This window comes from Geotrypetes seraphini, chromosome 2, assembly GCF_902459505.1.
Source record: "Geotrypetes seraphini chromosome 2, aGeoSer1.1, whole genome shotgun sequence".
Lineage (NCBI taxonomy): Eukaryota > Metazoa > Chordata > Amphibia > Gymnophiona > Dermophiidae > Geotrypetes > Geotrypetes seraphini.
The window spans coordinates 507,713,463-507,731,727 of record NC_047085.1 but is presented as its reverse complement, the minus strand read 5'-3'; the positions used below and the strand labels follow the sequence as shown (position 1 = coordinate 507,731,727).

The 18,265-nt window shown below is 40.0% G+C and overlaps 1 protein-coding gene across 1 annotated transcript in view; it reads right to left on the bottom strand.

The window, feature by feature from the left end:
• The window catches only part of LOC117354972 (zinc finger protein 383-like), a 104,261-nt gene that overhangs the window by 51,887 nt on the left and 34,109 nt on the right, over window positions 1–18,265 (bottom strand). The window contains exon 4 of the mRNA XM_033932929.1: window positions 16,817–18,208. Coding sequence (XP_033788820.1) covers window positions 16,817–18,208 — 1,392 coding nt within the window. The remainder of the gene's footprint in view (window positions 1–16,816; window positions 18,209–18,265) is intronic.

Sequence of the window (18,265 nt, the reverse complement as noted above, 5' to 3'; positions counted from 1 at the left end):
GGGGATGCCTTATTTACCCTTTCATGTCCCCTCTGTATCTCTATCCTTATTCAGTAGGTCCTGCTTACCCTTTCTCTTCTTTGTGTCACTATCTCCATTTTCAGCTTTCCCCCCCTTTTCCTTTGTTACTGCACCCTGTAGCTAGAATCTTTCCACCCTCCCTCCACTCCGGCCCAGCCCAGTATGAAATATTTCCTTTTGTTTCCCTCCCCTCTCTCTTTCTCTCTCTCTTCTGCTCCCTCACCCACGAGTCCTGCATCTGGCCCTCTCCCTTCTACCTGCACCTGGCAACACCCCCCTGCTCCGCGGCTCTCTTCAGCAACTTGTCAGCAGCGGTGATCAAGACAAGCTACCGACATCGAGGCCTTCCCTCTACGAGTCCCGCCTTTGTGGAAAAAGGAAGTTGAAACAAGCGGGACTCGCAGAGGGTAGGCCCCGACGTCAGAAGCTTGTGTCGATCGCTGCTGCTGAGTTGCCGAAGAGAGCCGCGGAGCAGGGGATGTGGCCGGAAGCAGGTAGAAGGGAGAGGGAGATAGGAAGGCTGTAGATCTCCGGAGCATGACACCGACCCTGGCCAGGATGATTTCTTTTTCAGGCGTGCATCTTACAAGTCCGGCGTCGCGGCGGGAAATAGCCATGCTGAGCAGTGAGCTCAGCACTACACAGATGAAAGCCTTGCTTGCTGATTGGTCCGGCGGCACGGCCGCCGGACCAATCAGCAAGCAAGGCTTTCATCTGTGTACGTGCTGAGCTCACTGCTCAGCATGGCTATTTCCCGCCGCAACGCCGGACTTGTAAGTTGCATGCCTGCGTGACACACTACCGGAGCCACGGCAAAGGTGGAAAAGAGCCGCATGCGGCTCTGGAGCCGCGGGTTGCCGACCCCCACGGTAGACGGAGGGACCACACGGAGTCACCCACCGTACCACCCGATTCGGGTAAGCGCAGGTATCGGTGGGTGGCTTATTTGCGGGGGGGGGGCCTTATTTTACAATTTTTTCTAAAAAGGGGGGGCTGTCTTATTTGATGGCCCTGCCTTATCATCGGGGAAACACGGTAGCAAATTTACCCCAGATGGCAAAGCGTAAGTTTCATAAGGTTTCTTTGTTCTGATGTATGTTCAGCTTGGACTAGGCTGGTCCTCAGGGAAGTTATGGCAGACAGGAGTTGGCCTCTGACCTGGTTGCCTCACATTCCAAGGGGCCCTGATTTTGCAGTGAGAAAGACAAATCGAATCCACATATGCATCATTGTATGTATAGATCCAGAATTAAGTTTTAGTAAGTCAGTAAGTCATTAAAACTACACAATAGGAATTTACTTATGTAGCTATAGGTAACAAGTGTAGATTAGAATATATTTTACTTTGATTTCATATATTTGAAATCTGAAGAAATTCTGAGGAATACATCTGGGATTTAACCTCTGACCTTGAGCAACTTTTTCTACTCTGTGAAATTCTGATGGGAGGGGGGGGGGTTAATCTCTCCTTCTCTCTCTTTAGTTTCAGTTAGACAAAGGGACATGAATTTCTCAGCACAGAGATGATGGTTCCAGGAAGGGATTTAAAAGCTGTATGTGGACATTAGTCTTTGAGAGTACATTACAATATCTGTCTATGTATTTCTTCTTTATAAAACATGTAATATGAGAATGTAACTTTTTAGGTATAAGAATGTAATTTTTAGGAATGCTTTTGTGACACGCCCATATGAAGGTATAGAAGCAAGCCTTATATGGAAGTAAATAATTTGGACCAGATTGTAGCGAAGGAATGTCGTCATTTAGGAGATATATGGATGTGTAACTGGTAAAACATTGGAATTTGTTACTAGCAAGGCCAGCTTTTGGCTTCTGTAATAATTCTCATGATGCAACCTTATGATAAATCATTTCTGATAATGAATAAATAATAATTTTGCTTTTGGAAAACATTTGCATCATTTCATTATTCTTGTGCATTTTTACACACCTAGGGCAAAGCTAGCAGCTAACTGCAGCTTTAAAGTGCGCTTGTGTCCAATTACCCTGCTTATTACAGAGCTTTTTAATAGATCAGAACACTTATCCTTCCTACCCATTTAAGTATAAATTAAATGAAATGTATAGAGGTGTTGTTATCATCTTTCCTTTTGTGCCCACACAATGTGATTGCTGTATTTTGTAAAAATATGATACACTACTTACCATTAATAAAACAGGGAAACAGATCTCCTGACGTAACAGCATGAGAATAATCTTTTTCAGGAGGTATAAAATCCCTCTCCCCAAATGCCCTCCTTCATCCCCTCATGCTGCCACGCTCACTGATCCTCTGCCCAGTTCTGTAACAGCAGAGGATATTCAGACAATGGTGGTAATATTGAATATGGGTGTGAGCATCTTATACCTAGACCTGTTCTAGGAGGTGGCTGGGATACTCATGTACATCACAGGATAGTTATGTGATCATCTTTCCTTTCATAACCTAACAAGGTGATTGCTGTATTTTATAAAAAATGATAAACTACCTACCATTAATAAAACAGGTAAACAGGTCTCCTGAAATAATAGCATGAGAATAATCTTTTTCAGTAAACATATGATTGGTATAAAATCCCTCTCCCCAAATGCACTCTTTCATCCCCCATAATGAAGTGGTTCAAAGACCTCATAGTGGAGCGTGGTATATATTCCCCATTCCTATATTTTCTACAATGTAAATGTAGGTACTTACAGAGCGAGGGGTCAAAGCACTGGCGTTGAACAGGCACTGGAGTTTCCTCCACTCCCTGTCCATTTGTACGATGTTCCTGTGCTTGCACTTGATGGGGAACAATACTTTCTCATTGAACGAGAAGTACTCTGTTAAACAGAATACTTCGCTTTCCGTGAAATTGGGCTTTCCCCCTCATCCCTCATTGACAGCCTATTCCTATATTTTATTAGAAGTGATTGTCTATTCCAAACTGTTTGAATGCTCTTTTCCATTGCTGAACATAGTGACGGTCATATTAGTCTGTTACCACCCTTACCAGTTTAAGTGATCATCTTTCCTTTCATTACTTGGTTCCTCTGCACAAAAAGGGTTGCAGAGCGGAGGCCGCAAATTACAGACCAGTAAGTATCACATCAATAGTGTGTAAACTCATGGAAACTCTACTTAAAGGGAAATTAGACACGATATTGGATGAGGGGAATCTGAGGGATCCCTGTCAACATGGATTCACTAGGGGCAGGTCATGCCAGTCCAATCTCATCAGCTTCTTTGATTGGGTGACAGGAAAGCTGGACTCGGGAGAGTCTCTGGACATAGTATACTTGGATTTCAGTAAAGCTTTTGACAGTGTCCCACACCGTAGACTATTAAACAAGATGAAATCGATGGGGTTAGGTGAGAAACTAACGGCGTGGGTCAACGATTGGCTGAGTGGAAGACTTCAGAAAGTGGTGGTCAATGGCACCCTCTCTGAGACATCGGAGAGAGCGGTGTGCCGCAGGGCTCAGTCCTGGGACCATCCCTTTTTAACATATTCATAAGGGACTTGACCCGAGGGCTTCAGGGTAAAGTAGCGCTGTTCGCCGACGACGCCAAACTGTGTAATATAGTGGGTGGAAGCAATCCCACGGATGGTATGACGCAGGATCTGATCAAGTTGGAAAAATGGTCCACGACATGGCAGCTGGGCTTCAACACTAAGAAGTGTAAGGTCATGCATCTCGGCAGCAGAAATCCATGCAGAACATACACCTTGAATGGAGAAACACTAGCTAGGACTTCAGAGGAACGGGACTTGGGAGTGATCATCAGTGCAGACATGAAGGCTGCCAAACAAGTGGAGAAGGCCTCATCCAAGGCGAGGCAAATGATGGGATGTATCAATAGAAGCTTTGTCAGCCGCAAACCTGAAGTCATAATGCCACTGTATAGAACCATGGTGAGACCTCATCTAGAGTACTGTGTGCAATTCTGGAGGCCACATTACCGTAAATCTGGAAGATAAAGATTTAACTTCCATCCTTGACCCTGACATTCTATCTACTCATTCCAATTCTATCACAAGTCAACTATCAGCCTGGAATTCATCCCTGACATTTCTTTTAGATTCAATTTCACCACTGATCTCTAAAACCATCTCCATACGCAAGCTTAATAATCCCTGGTATAGTGCAGAGTTACATTTAATTAAACAGCAATTACGTTCATTAGAAAGAAAATGGCGTAAAAATAAGACACCAGACAATCTACAAAATTTCAGGGATATGGTTACTATATACAAAACTAAAATCAATCTGGCCAAAAAGTCTTATTTCTCTAAAAAAATCGAAAAAGCAAATAACTCTTCTGTCCTCTATAATATTTTAAAATCAATGGACCCCATAAATAAATTAAAAACCTCCTCTCGCATATCTTCTCTCAAAGCCCAAGATCTAGCTGATGCATTTAATCTTAAGATAAATAATATTCGGAATTCCTTCACTCAAAGTACATCTACCACTATTTCTAATCCTAATCAACCAAATTTCTTTCCGACAGCTAAATGTTCAAACTTTTCAATCCCATCACTAAAAGATATCGAATCTCTCTTCTCCCAAGTCAACATAAAAAGCTCTCGATCAGAAATAATCCCTCCTTTCTATCTGAAAAAATACTTTTCACACTTTGGCCCTTTTATTTTGTCCATTATCCAAAACAGCCTACTTACATCAATAGTACCATCTCAATGGAAGTCTTCATCAATCACCCCAATCGTTAAAAATTATAAATCCAGCATAAACGATTTATCTAATTACCGTCCGATAGCGAATATTCCATTTTTGGCCAAACTCACTGAAAAACTAATATTTAACCAGCTTTCCGATTTTTTTGAAAAAACAAATGCACTACATCCACATCAAACTGGATTTAGAAAATATCATAGTACAGAACACTCATTAATAGGTCTAACTTCCAACATTCAATACTATCTTGACCACCACAAATCCGTAATTCTTTTTTCCTTAGACATCTCAGCTGCCTTCGACACTATTGATCACGACTTGCTTTTAAATAGACTAGAAGAAAAAGGTTTAAGCGGCGCAGTTCTAGATTGGTTTAAGTCTTATCTTAACAATCGTACTTCATCTGTGAATTTTAACAACGAAGACTCTACTACTTTTACTTCAACATTTGGAATCCCTCAAGGATCCATTTTATCTCCACTTTTATTTAATATCTTTTTATCGCCATTATTAGAAACTTGTCAGGCCATAGGTTTTATTCCATACACATACGCTGATGATATCCAACTAATCCATCCTTTAGATCCCGAAAATGTCACAGACATTGCCTCCATAAACCATAAACTAGAACAAATACACAATTGGTTGAACTCAAACAAATTATCATTAAATATTAATAAGACCAAATCCATATTATTCAACTGGAAAAAAGACATTTGTCTTGCAAAACCATTTTTTCTTAATAACCTTCCTATTAGTACTGAAGCATCAATTAAAATTCTCGGGGTTATACTTGATGACAGTTTATCTTACCATGATCATATCTCTTCTATTGTCAAAAACTGTTTCTTCAAACTACGTCAGATAAGAGCCATTTCCAAATTTCTAAACCCTTCCTCCATAAAAATCTTAATACACTCATTTATCATTGCAAAAATCGACTATTGCAATGCTCTATTCTTAAACATCACTCAGAAGGAAAGAAGGCGACTCCAAATTATCCAGAATACGGCTATCAAACTTATCTACAACGCTAAAAAATTCGACCATGTATCCCCACTGATGATTGACGCGCATTGGTTACCAATTAATCATAGGATATTGTACAAAATTATATTTCTAATCTTTAAGACTTTAACATCTAGTGAGCCACAATTCATATCAAAATCTTTGATCCCTTATAAACCACAACGATCTTTACGTTCATCCGAATCAAATTTACTAACTATCCCATCTCTAAAAATCATCGGTACGCGAAGAGCAGACATCTTTACTGTAGCAGGTCCACAATCGTGGAACTCCCTTCCTCAGTATATCAGAATGGAACACGATATCTCAGCTTTTAAAAAACTTTTAAAATCTTATTTGTTTAGGGACGCCTATGATCTTTAAAGCTCTAATGTATATACTTTGCTTAAATTAACTTTCTTAAAGAGTGCCTTGTAACTATTTACCCAACCTTTCGTTTTTTCCCTTTTTTCCTATGCCCTTATTGTAACTTTGCCCCCTTTCCCTCGCTTTCCTGTTAGTCATTATTGAAATTTGCTGTTTTTAAATGTATATTAATGTTTCTATGTTTTATTATATTATGTACATCGCTTAGAATATTTAAATAGGCGATATATCAAGAGTTAAATAAACTTGAACTTGAACTTGTAAAGATGTGCTTCGAGCTGAGTCGGTCCAGCGAATGGCACTAGGAAGGTCTCTGGACTCAAGGGTCTCTCATACGAGGAAAGACTGGGCAAATTGCAGCTGTACTCTCTAGAGGAGCGCAGGGAAAGGGGTGACATGATTGAGACTTTTAAGAACGTCACAGGTTGTGTCGAGGTAGAAAAAAATATATTCCTTCCCAAGGGACCCTCGGTCACAAGGGGGCACCCGCTCAAACTCAGGGGAGGGAAATTTAGAGGTGACATCAGGAAGTATTTCTTCACAGAAAGAGTGGTAGATCACTGGAACAAACTTCCGACGCAGGTAATCAAGGCCACAAGCGTGCTCGACTTTAAGAATAAATGGGACATCCACGTGGGATCCCTACGTGGGTCGAGCAGCACTCAGACTTAATGGGGTGGGTCGGTAGAGTGGGCAGACTTGATGGGCTGTAGCCCTTTTCTGCCGTCACCTTTCTATGTTTCTATGTTCTATGTACCTGGCTTTCTACTTGTATTTCTAACAATAAATAAAACTGCATAAGTGCCATTGAGCAGATTACATTGGTGCAAAAATGATGAAGGAATCTCCCTGCCCTGATAAACTTACCAGCACCTATAATTTAATTTGTAAACTATTATGTGGTGGTCATATGGTAACATTTCAATGTCATTATTCACTGTTCACATAATGTTTAATTGTGTTCATTAATACTTACATTGTATTTAACTTTGTCCCGGGGGACCTGTTTTGTCCCTTCTATATCTTCATTGTATTAGGCTTTATTAAATGACACCGTTAACCAGAAATAAATGTGGTCATTTATTTTAACCTCAAAAACTACAATGAGTAAATGAACTTCATAAACACTTTAAAAATATATTCTGTCATGTAAAGATTATCATGTAAATGTAATTAGCCATTAGCTTTAACACATTTTGTGAATTAATAGGAAAAAAAATTATCCTGCAAGACAAATACAAATAAATGATTACAGGTGGTAAACTTAGAATAATGTAAATAACAGAACTTACACACCTCTAGTAGGAGGCCTGGTTAAATTAGCATTTGACTATAACCTGGGAGAGAGGAGGGATGAATCAGGTTAGCTTGGATTGGAGGAATAGACACTGCAGGCATAGGAAGAAGACACTAGGGGGCATCAAAACACAATATGTAAAGCACAATATGTCTTGCACTCATTTGACTATGAACCCACTGAAAACACAATAAGGACCTACTATGCCCATTTACCTTACACTTCAAGCTCCTGCACACTATTGTCTGGTGATGGGACAAAAGCACGCGGGTCAAACTATGAACCTGTCTGGTGACGGGACAAAATCGCGTGGGTCAAACGCGCGCCGACATAGTGTTCGCGCTGCCAAGAAGCATCTACTGAAAACTGAACTTTTCCCCTGAAAAATAGGCAAAACGTTAAATTTACTCTATAATGGGGGGGGGGGGGGTTTACAACCTCCCAAAACCACCAACGGCAGCACCGACATTAGTTTTTGAGGTTAAAATAAATGTCGGTGCGCGCATTTGTCCCCTACGTCTTGCTAACACAATCACGTGCAAGACGTTGACATAAGGATGTCATTTGCATCATTGTCATACGTGACTGTGTTTTGCAAATGCAGTTTTAAATCACTATAATTACCTAGCCTCTTGTCTCGCTCACTTGTCAGCGCTCAGATGTCTTCACCCAGTTGTCTTGCGCTCAGTTGTCTTGCACTCGCTTGTCTTGCGCTCACTTTTCGGAGCTCAGATGTCTTCGCGCAGGTGTCTTGCGCTCAGATGTCCTGCTTGTGCATTTTACTATGAACCATTCGCGCTGAATTCTCTTGCACTCAGATGTCTTGCGCTCACTTATCTTGGCGCTCACTTGTCTTCGCCCTCAGACATCTTGCGCTCACTTGCCTTCGTGCATTTGTCCGCGCACTTTTGTCTTGCGCACATCTGACTAAGAACCATAATATATGTCCGCATCGTGTTGTTTTAGAAAATTAAGTGTTTTCTTCCTCTTAATTGGATGATTGAGCCCATTGACATTTCAAGAATAATTTAAAATTCATTTTTTTCATTTAACAAAAGATTGAATCAATTGTTCTCTTAAATTCCCTTTTAACACATAACTGATTAAAATTTTCCCCCACATCCAGGGTCCCCAATAAAAAATATCTTCAACCCCCCCACCCCACCCTAATTTTAAACAATCAAGCATATCCAGAACCCCTCCCCCTGAATACCTTCCCTTCCCGCCCCTGACCCATCCCAATTCCTCATACGAAAAGCTTGTTGCAAACATGTGGACTAGTGAAAACTCCCCTCCCCCAAACACTCGATTTCTATCAAACAGTAAAAAAAACATTTTAATATAAAATCCTTTCTAAATAAACATATTAAAGTCAATTGTAAATCACCGATAAAACATCTATGGACATCCATCGTTATACTTAAATCAATTTGCAATCAATTAGATATCTAGCCTATTAAAAGTTCCCTTTCCCCAAACACCCGATATCTACCAATTTAAAATATTTCCTTAAAATATGAAATCATTTTAAAATCAATTGAAAATCCTCTATAGTACCTCCCTAATATTCTTATCCTTCTCATCCAATCTTATAATCTATTATTATTAATCAAATATCAATTTGATCCCAAAGGATTAAAATTAGCATCTGTCAACTAAGACTATAATATTCTATCCCAACAATCCTTTTATAATGATGTGATTAATAAATCGTGAACTTCCTTATAATTAGTTAGTTAAGTCACTTTATTCATGAATAGGTCATTTTTATATATACATTTAATCAATCATCTAATATATTTCAAAGATTAATATGTCATTTTGAATTACACTAAACTTCTATAACCACCAATAAGAAAAACAATTGAGACAGATGTATATTCCATGCAATGACCCCATGAGAATCAACATCCATAAATGACAGACAAATTTCACAATTTTCAAATATCACATCTTCGAAATTACATATTAATCAAATTGCTATAGTGTAAAGATCAGTTATTTAATTAATAATAGATAATGAATATCTATAACCTAAATCGAGTTAATGGTTTGTAGAGTACTAAATGAATAAAATTAAATTTTGGCAAATGTAAAAGTTCAAATGGGCAACCCATTCAAGTCTTTCAGTAAAAATAAACTTTGGAGCAAAGTCCACAGTATCTGGATCAACTCTGCACCTCCTCCAACACACCACCCATCAATCCCCTGGACGTCGCAACCCGCCACATGCAGCATCCACTCCACAACCCGTCTCTCCGATGCCGGCCTCCTCTCCTCTATCTCCGATACCCTCCTCAACCCGCCAAAACTAATCAATGCACAAGAGTCCCACCCATGGTGGATATTTCGCCAAAAGCACTCCCTTCCTGAATTTGATGATTATGATATCCGGCCCCGGACTCTTCCTGTCCATCAGCAAGCAGACGCAGCACAGGATGTCTATCACATGTCTCTCAGTCGCTAAGCACCTCGGGAAAAGCAGTCCATCCCTGCTCAGCCGGGACTTCAGTTTTTTGTGGGTTTTTTTAAACCGGACTTGGGGAAAAGTTCTGACCAGTGTACTTTGGCTTCTCTTATATTTTGAAGCTCATTGATTTACTCTGGAGAACCAATGAGTTGCAATGTGGAAGAAGTCACGGTGTGCTGTGTCTTGTACTCTGAAATTAATCAATGTAAAAAGGTGTCAGTGTTTCCCCCTCTACCTGATGCAGAGTTCCCAAATTGTCCAGTTGTGGGTAATAACAAAATCTGCAGCAGGAGAGACACCCTCTCTTCCAGATGACCTTTAAGGTCATTCCTCACATTTGCCAGCGTAAATGAAAACAAAACAAAAAATCATCAACACATCCAACTAAATCCTCTTACTCAATTTATTGGCTCAGCCCATTGTAAAATATACTCTTTTAATTTGTCCGGATCATCATATTGGATGATTTTGTTGAGATGTGTCACTAACATCAAAGCTGGGTATCGGAACCCATAACGAGCTCCCAGCTGTTTCAATTCCGGAAGTAGGGCTAAAAATTTATTTCTCAAGTTGGCAGTGTTTTTAGCAAAGTCTGGCAGAAAAAGTAATTTTGAATCATGCCATATTATGTTTTTTATTTCTTTAGCAGAGTTTAAGATCAGCATGGCCTGCTGAAATCTTAACACTTTAAAGATCAACGGCCGAGGCCCTAATTGACGGTTGCCTGCACGAGCAGGGATTCTGTGGGCCCGTTCAAATTCAAATGGTAGTTTAAATTTTATGTTTAACATTTTAGGGATCATATCCTCTAAAAAAGTTATGAGATCATTTCCCTCCAGCTGTTCAGGAAGTCATAAAATCCTCACATTATTTCTTCTTGATCTGTTATTGCTCTTCCAGGTCCCTTTCCAATCTTGTAATAGTCAGGTGATCAGTTTTGCTTTGAATCAGGACTGCCTTCATAGCTTCCACACTTTTCTCTATTTGATCTATTATAGCATTGGAGATTAGCAACCTCAGTTAACTTCACAACAGTTTTCTCCAGCCAATCAGTAATGAATTGCAGTTGATTCATTACCTCCCCTTCCTCTGATGTTTCCTTAGGAAGAGGGATCTTTGAGGGAGTCAGAGGGCCATGTTTTTGCCTCTTGGGTTGAAAATCCAAATGGGATTGCTTTCCAGAAGCCTTTTTTTAATTTATTGAGTATAACAATTTATTATACATACAATATTCTAAAGAAACATGAGTACACATTAAGGAAAAGAGAGAAAACATTCATAATCATATTTAAACAAAGAATAAAAGCATGCCTGTAAATAATATATTTTAAGTTTAGATCTTAATTTGAACATCCGTCTCTCTGTCTAACAGGAATCTTTCCAACTGATCAGGTTCAAAGAAACTTAAAAAAAACAAAAAACACTCTCAATACTTTAAATTATTTCACACTTATTGTTTAAATAGTTTATAAACAGATAAAGATGAGTATCTGTTTATAAACTATTTAAACAATAAGTATGAAATAATTTAAAGTATTGAAAGTATTTAAAGTGTTGAGACCAATGACGATTTCGGGTGCCCGAATTCTGTATGTTTAAAAGTTTATATACATACAGGTGGGTACCGCTGAGGTCTATAAAGCTTAAAAAGACTAGTGTTATTTTTTTGAGTTGGATGGATTGTGAGTCTTACAAAAACTAATTAAAATAAAGCTGATTTCAGGTTCAAAGAAAGCTTATGATATATTTTGATAGGTAATTATACATTTAGCGGGAAATTTTAGGAAAGAAAAGCTCCCAATGAAAGTGCTTAAGATTTATACTGAAGGAATTGTTTCCGCCTATATTGGGTTGCCCTACAAACGTCTGGAAACATTTGTAGTTTCTGCCCACAGAACTGGAAATCTTTTTTCAAGAAATAATTTTTCAAAACCATACTTTTACAAGACTCCAAGGCAAAAGTAACCAAGAGGGTGGCACATTCAGAGATATCATCCTGAATTGTTTCCAAAAATAAAGTTAAATTTTCCTTTTTGGTGGGCCAATCTATGCTCCAGCTATATATGTGAAAAAATGAATGCTATAAATAATAGCAAATGGAATATTAATGTGTGTCTAAAAAATGAATGCTGACATATTGGGGCATAGTAGTTTGTTTAAACTGGTTTGGGGATCCGTTGATGTCTTTTGTTACTTCACTGTAGTTTTCTTTGGTTTTTGTTAGTTTCCACACACATCCAGGGGTAGGGGGATACTTCTATCTTAGTTGGGTCCTTTGGGTATATACATCCAGGGTAGGTGGGAGGAGGGTGGGATTAAATTATTATTACATATTTGAACCATTGAGGATGGGGTGAATGGTTGTTTTATGTATATTTCTAAGATGAATGTGCTTTTCTTGATATATTATATGTTGTTATATTTGTATTTTGTACTGTTAATATGTGGACAATCAATAAAGAATTTTTTTTTAAATTAAATTTTCCAATGGGTCTTTCTTCTGATCAGATCCATCGGCTATACCTCCCTCTTGGTTTACTAATCCTCTCACTGGGAGATAGAAACATCTATTTAACATTATAGTCTCAGCATTGCTCAATTCTAGAACCTCTTTAAAATATTTTCTAAGTAGTATCTCAGGGTTAAGCACTGGACATTTTGGAAAATTCAATATTCTCAAATTGGAGGCTCTCATGATTTTCCATAATTTCACATTGCTTATGTAACCAAAGGCTAGATTAATTGAAGTATTAGATTGTTGTAACAAACCCATCTGAGCATCTGATTTTTTAACTGCTCCCTCTAATTAATTAATTCTTTCTTCCATTCCTTCCATTTTGGACACTACTTGACCAGAAAAAACACAAAGCTTTTGTACTGGACCCTATAGAAGAGCTTCAGACTAGAGAATGGCACGGTGACAAAATTCATCACCGTTCCCGTCCCCGCGGATAACCGCGGGAAATCATCTTCATGTCATTCTTTAAGGCAGTGTTTTTCAACCTTTTTTGGGCAAAGGCACACTTGTTTCATGAAAAAAATCACGAGGCACACCACCATTAGAAAATGTTAAAAAATTTAACTCTGTGCCTATATTGACTATATATAAAGTAATTATCTTGAATAGGAATCAAATAAACACAAAGAAAGTATTTTATAATGCTGCCACCGCCAACAACACCATTGGCGGCGGTGGCACTCAAGTGGCTAAAGAGCCGCAGTTTGCCGGCCTAGGGACAACACTGGAAGGTGGCCAGCTGTGCACCCCCTTGGGATGTAAACCCGGGGTGGGGCAGACCGCCCCCCCCACCCTGGTATGCCACTATCTGTACCTCACTCCCTCCCTATGACCAAAAATTCTCCTTTCTTCTATTCCCCGTGTACACAACCATCTCTTTCCCTCCCTTCCTCTCTCCAAAGTCCATGCCTTCTGTGTCCAAACACTCATTCCCTCCCTTCCTCTCTCCCAAGTCCATTTCTTCTGTGTCCAAAAACGCATTCCCTCCCCCACCTCAGCATCTCTTTCCCTCCCTTCCTCTCTCCCAAGTCCATTTCTTCTGTGTCCAAAAACGCATTCCCTCCCCCACCTCAGCATCTCTTTCCCTCCCTTCCTCTCTCCCAAGTCCATTTCTTCTGTGTCCAAAAACGCATTCCCTCCCCCACCTCAGCATCTCTTTCCCTCCCTTCCTCTCTCCTAAGTCCATGCCTTCTGTGTCCAAAAACCCATTCCCTCCCCCACCTCAGCATCTCTTTCCCTCCCTTCCTCTCTCCCAAGTTCATGCCTTGTGTCCAAAACGCACTCCCTCCCCCCTTTTGTGTTCCGTGTTTGCCTCCCAGCCCATCTTTGCAACTTTCTCAGCAAAACGAAGCTCAAGCCGCAAGGCTTGTCTTCTGCTTCCTGCCTGCCCTGCCGCGCACAAATAGCCGAACGGAAGTATTCTCCGACGTCAGCGCTGACGTCGGAGGGCAGGCTTTGCTTAAGCCCTCCCTCCGACGTCAGCGCTGACATCGGGGAACGCTTGCGATCGGCTATATGTTAGCTGCAGGGCAGGCAGGAACAGAAGACGAGCCTCGCGGCTCGAGATGTATTGAACTCCGCGGGTCCCCCGTCCAGCCCTCTCCCTAGACTGGTGGTACTGCCCTGATGGCGGCCCTGACCGTACGGCACACCAGGCAACATCTCGCGGCACACTAGTGTGCCGCGGAACAGCGGTTGAAAAACACTGCTTTAAGGAGAGAGGGAAGAATCAGAGTATAATTGGGCACAACCACTGACCCGCAAGCTTTGCTTTGAGGAATGCTGGTGTAGAAGGACCGAGATTGAAATAGACACTAGAAAATGACATGGGATTATTTCCCGCGGTTATCCGCGGGGACGGGAACGGTGATGAATTTTGTCACCGTGAAGTTCAGACCTCTAAACCACAGTCCACACATCTTTCAAAGTTACATTCTAAAGTATTTCCTCACTGGATATATTTCCACTAGGAAATTCTACTGATACAACTTTATTATCATTGACCAATGAGGATTCCATTTGTGGCTGCTGTAACAATAGATCTGAAGCTGGGTTCTCTCCTTAAGGAGAATTACCATTTGGACTAATCTCCTCTGGAGAGAAACACGAGATGGGCACACCTGGGGAAATTCTTTTCCCAGAACTTCAAGAAGCACCTGATACATTATCTGTGATAGGAGAGGGAGGAATAGGTTTAGATGTTAATACCAAATGTTTTTCTGTAGGGCCTGGTGGGTCAGGGGACTAGATGGTAGCAGTTTAGGTTTAACCTTGCGCTTCCCCATAATCGGAAAAAATCATCAAAGAAACAGTAAATGTTCAAACAAAAAGTTAGCAAGCTGCCCGATTCCTCCTCCACTGCAGGCAGACAAGTCTCCTCTCTCTCCAATAGCCGCAGTCAGCGACTCTGCCCCTCCTCCTGACATCAGCATGGGGCCGCGGGAACAGCTGGTGTTTCAGGCAAAAAGTTAGCAAGCAGCCGGATATCTATTCCACTGCAGGCAAACAAACCTCCTCTCTCTCTCTCCCCAGAAGACATTTTCAAGCAAAATATAGTCAAATGCAGCCAAAATAATTACTGTATATCTGAAAAAAAAAAACCCCGTTAAGAGTGCCTGGGTAGGAGGAGCAGTACACTCAGACGTCCATCTTTGTTGGCATCCAAGCCACGCCCCCTCTGTCCTCCTCTCTTTAATCCTCCCTGAACATAAGAAGCCCACTCTCAGGTCCATCTATATACTCCCAACATTGCTCTCCTCCCCGAGCTCATCCATGGGCAACCAGTGATGCTCCTGGGATTACATTACCGCACTTATGGTCCGGTGACACAATGGGGCAGGATTAACCCCCATTGGCCCTGCCCAGCTGCTCTAACTTTCAGATGCAGCCAAACAAAATGGCTCCTGTGAAATCCAGAGGCAATTTAGGGATTTAAGGCAGTTCAGACAGGAACCAGTCTACAATATCAAAGCTATTTCATAGTGCAGGAAGTACCTGTTGATTCACAGCCAGTGTCTTATTCCATGATCTGAGTGTATTCGTGAATTTTTAGATTGAAACCTGATTAAAGCTTTTGTTTCACAAAGTACAGGTATATAATTAGTCTCCTCTATGGATCGTTTGATGAATTTTTAGATTAGAAAGACAAGTAGAAGCTTTTATTGCACTCAGTACATGTATGTGGGTTTGTGCCCTGTGTGGATTATTTGGTGGCTTTTTAGATGTGAAAGCCGAGTGAAGCTTTTATTGCACTCAGTACATGTATGTGGTTTGTACCCTGTGTGGATCATCTGGTGGTTTTTTAGAGTTGAAAGATGAGTGAAGCTTTTATTACACTCAGTACATGTAAATGGTTTGTGATCTGTGTGGATTATTTGGTGGCTTTTTAGATGTGAAAGCCGAGTGAAGCTTTTATTACATTCAGTACATGTAAATGGTTTGTGATCTGTGTGGATTAGTTTGTGTCTTTTTAGATGGGAAAGATAAGTGAAGCTTTTATTACATTCAGTACATGCATATGATTTGGGCACTGTGTGGATCATTTTGTGACTTTTTAGACTTGAAAGCTGAGTGAAGCTTTCATTGCACTCAGTACATGTATATGGTTTGTGCTCTGTGTGGATTATTTGGTGTATTTTTAGATGTGAAAGCCGAGTGAAGCTTTTATTACACTCAGAACATGTAAATGGTTTGTACCCTGTGTGGATTATTTGGTGTGTTTTTAGAAGTGAAAGCCGAGTGAAGCTTTTATTACACTCAGAACATGTAAATGGTTTGTACCCTGTGTGGATCATCTGGTGGTCTTTTAGAGTTGAAAGCTGAGTGAAGCTTTTATTACACTCAGTACATGTAAATGGTTTGTGATCTGTGTGGATTAGTTTGTGTCTTTTTAGATGGGAAAGACAAGTGAAGCTTTTATTACATTCAGAACATGTATATGGTTTGTACCCTGTGTGGATCATTTGGTGTTCTTTTAGATTTGAAAGCCGAGTGAAGCTTTTATTACACTCAGTACATGTAAATGGTTTGTGATCAGTGTGGATTAGTTTGTGTCTTTTTAGATGGGAAAGACAAGTGAAGCTTTTATTACATTCAGTACATGTATATGGTTTGTGCCCTGTGTGGATCATGTGGTGTATTTTTAGATTGTGAAGCTGATTGAAGCTTTTATTACATTCAGTACATATATATGGTTTGTGCCCTGTGTGGATCCTTTGGTGTTTTGTTAGATTAGAAAGACAAATGAAACTTTTATTACATTCAGTACATGTATATGGTTTGTGCCCTGTGTGGATTATTTGGTGTGTTTTTAGAAGTGAAAGCCGATTGAAGCTTTTATTACACTCAGAACATGTAAATGGTTTGTACCCTGTGTGGATCATCTGGTGGTCTTTTAGATTTGAAAGCTGAGTGAAGCTTTTATTACACTCAGTACATGTAAATGGTTTGTGATCAGTGTGGATTAGTTTGTGTCTTTTTAGATGGGAAAGACAAGTGAAGCTTTTATTACATTCAGAACATGTAAATGGTTTGTACCCTGTGTGGATCACTTGGTGTTCTTTTAGATTTGAAAGCTGAGTGAAGCTTTTATTACACTCAGTACGTGTAAATGGTTTGTGATCTTTGTGGATTAGTTTGTGTTTTTTTAGATGGGAAAGACAAGTGAAGCTTTTATTACATTCAGTACATGTATATGATTTGGGCCCTGTGTGGATCATTTTGTGACTTTTTAGACTTGAAAGCTGAGTGAAGCTTTTATTGCACTCAGTACATGTATATGGTTTGTGATCTGTGTGGGTTAGTTTGTGTCTCTTTAGATGGGAAAGACAAGTGAAGCTTTTATTACATTCAGTACATGTATATGGTTTGTACCCTGTGTGGATCACTTGGTGTTCTTTTAGATTTGAAAGCTGAGTGAAGCTTTTATTACACTCAGTACATGTAAATGGTTTGTGATCTGTGTGGGTTAGTTTGTGTCTTTTTAGATGGGAAAGACAAGTGAAGCTTTTGTTACATTCAGTACATGTATATGGTTTGTGTCCTGTGTGGATCATGTGGTGTATTTTTAGATTGTGAAGCCGATTGAAGCTTTTATTACATTCAGTACATATATATGGTTTGTGCCCTGTGTGGGTCCTTTGGTGTTTTGTTAGATTAGAAAGACAAATGAAGCTTTTATTACATTCAGTACATGTATATGGTTTGTACCCTGTGTGGATCATTTTGTGATTTTTTAGAGTTGAAAAGTGTGTGAAGCTTTTTTTACACTCAGTACATGTATATGGTTTGTGCCCTGTGTGGATCATGTGGTGTATTTTTAGATTTTGAAGCCGAGTGAAGCATTTATTACATTGGGTACATATAAATGGTTTGACTGCAGTCTGGGTCTGTTGGTGGATTTTTAGAATTGAAAGCTGAGTGGAGCTTTTATTACACTCAGCAGATGTAAATAGTTTCTCATTTTTGTGATCCTTTTTGAGTTCTTTCTTCTGATTTTTACCTTTCTTCTTGCCAGGGAGGAATTCAGAAGCCACGTTACCACTATTATTGATTTGGAAGGGTCTCTCTGCTAGGTGACTCTTGTCCTGCGGGATGTTACTGAGCTCCCTCTCATTTCTCTCACAGATAGTGACTCCATCTATTGCATCTCCTGCAGGGTGTTTCTGTTCCTTTGATTCCTGCTCACAATTCTTTGTGTTAATCTTCTCAGTTCCCTGGGAAATAGTCTCACAGGTAGTTTCTGACTGTGTTTGGATTTGTTCCATTTCTACTGGATCTTCTCTTTGATTCTTTATTCTCTTCCATTGGTGTCGGATCTGATGATCTGCTGGATAGAAACAGAAGGTATTTCTCATGAGTTAGAAAACAGCAGTGGTTTCTAAGA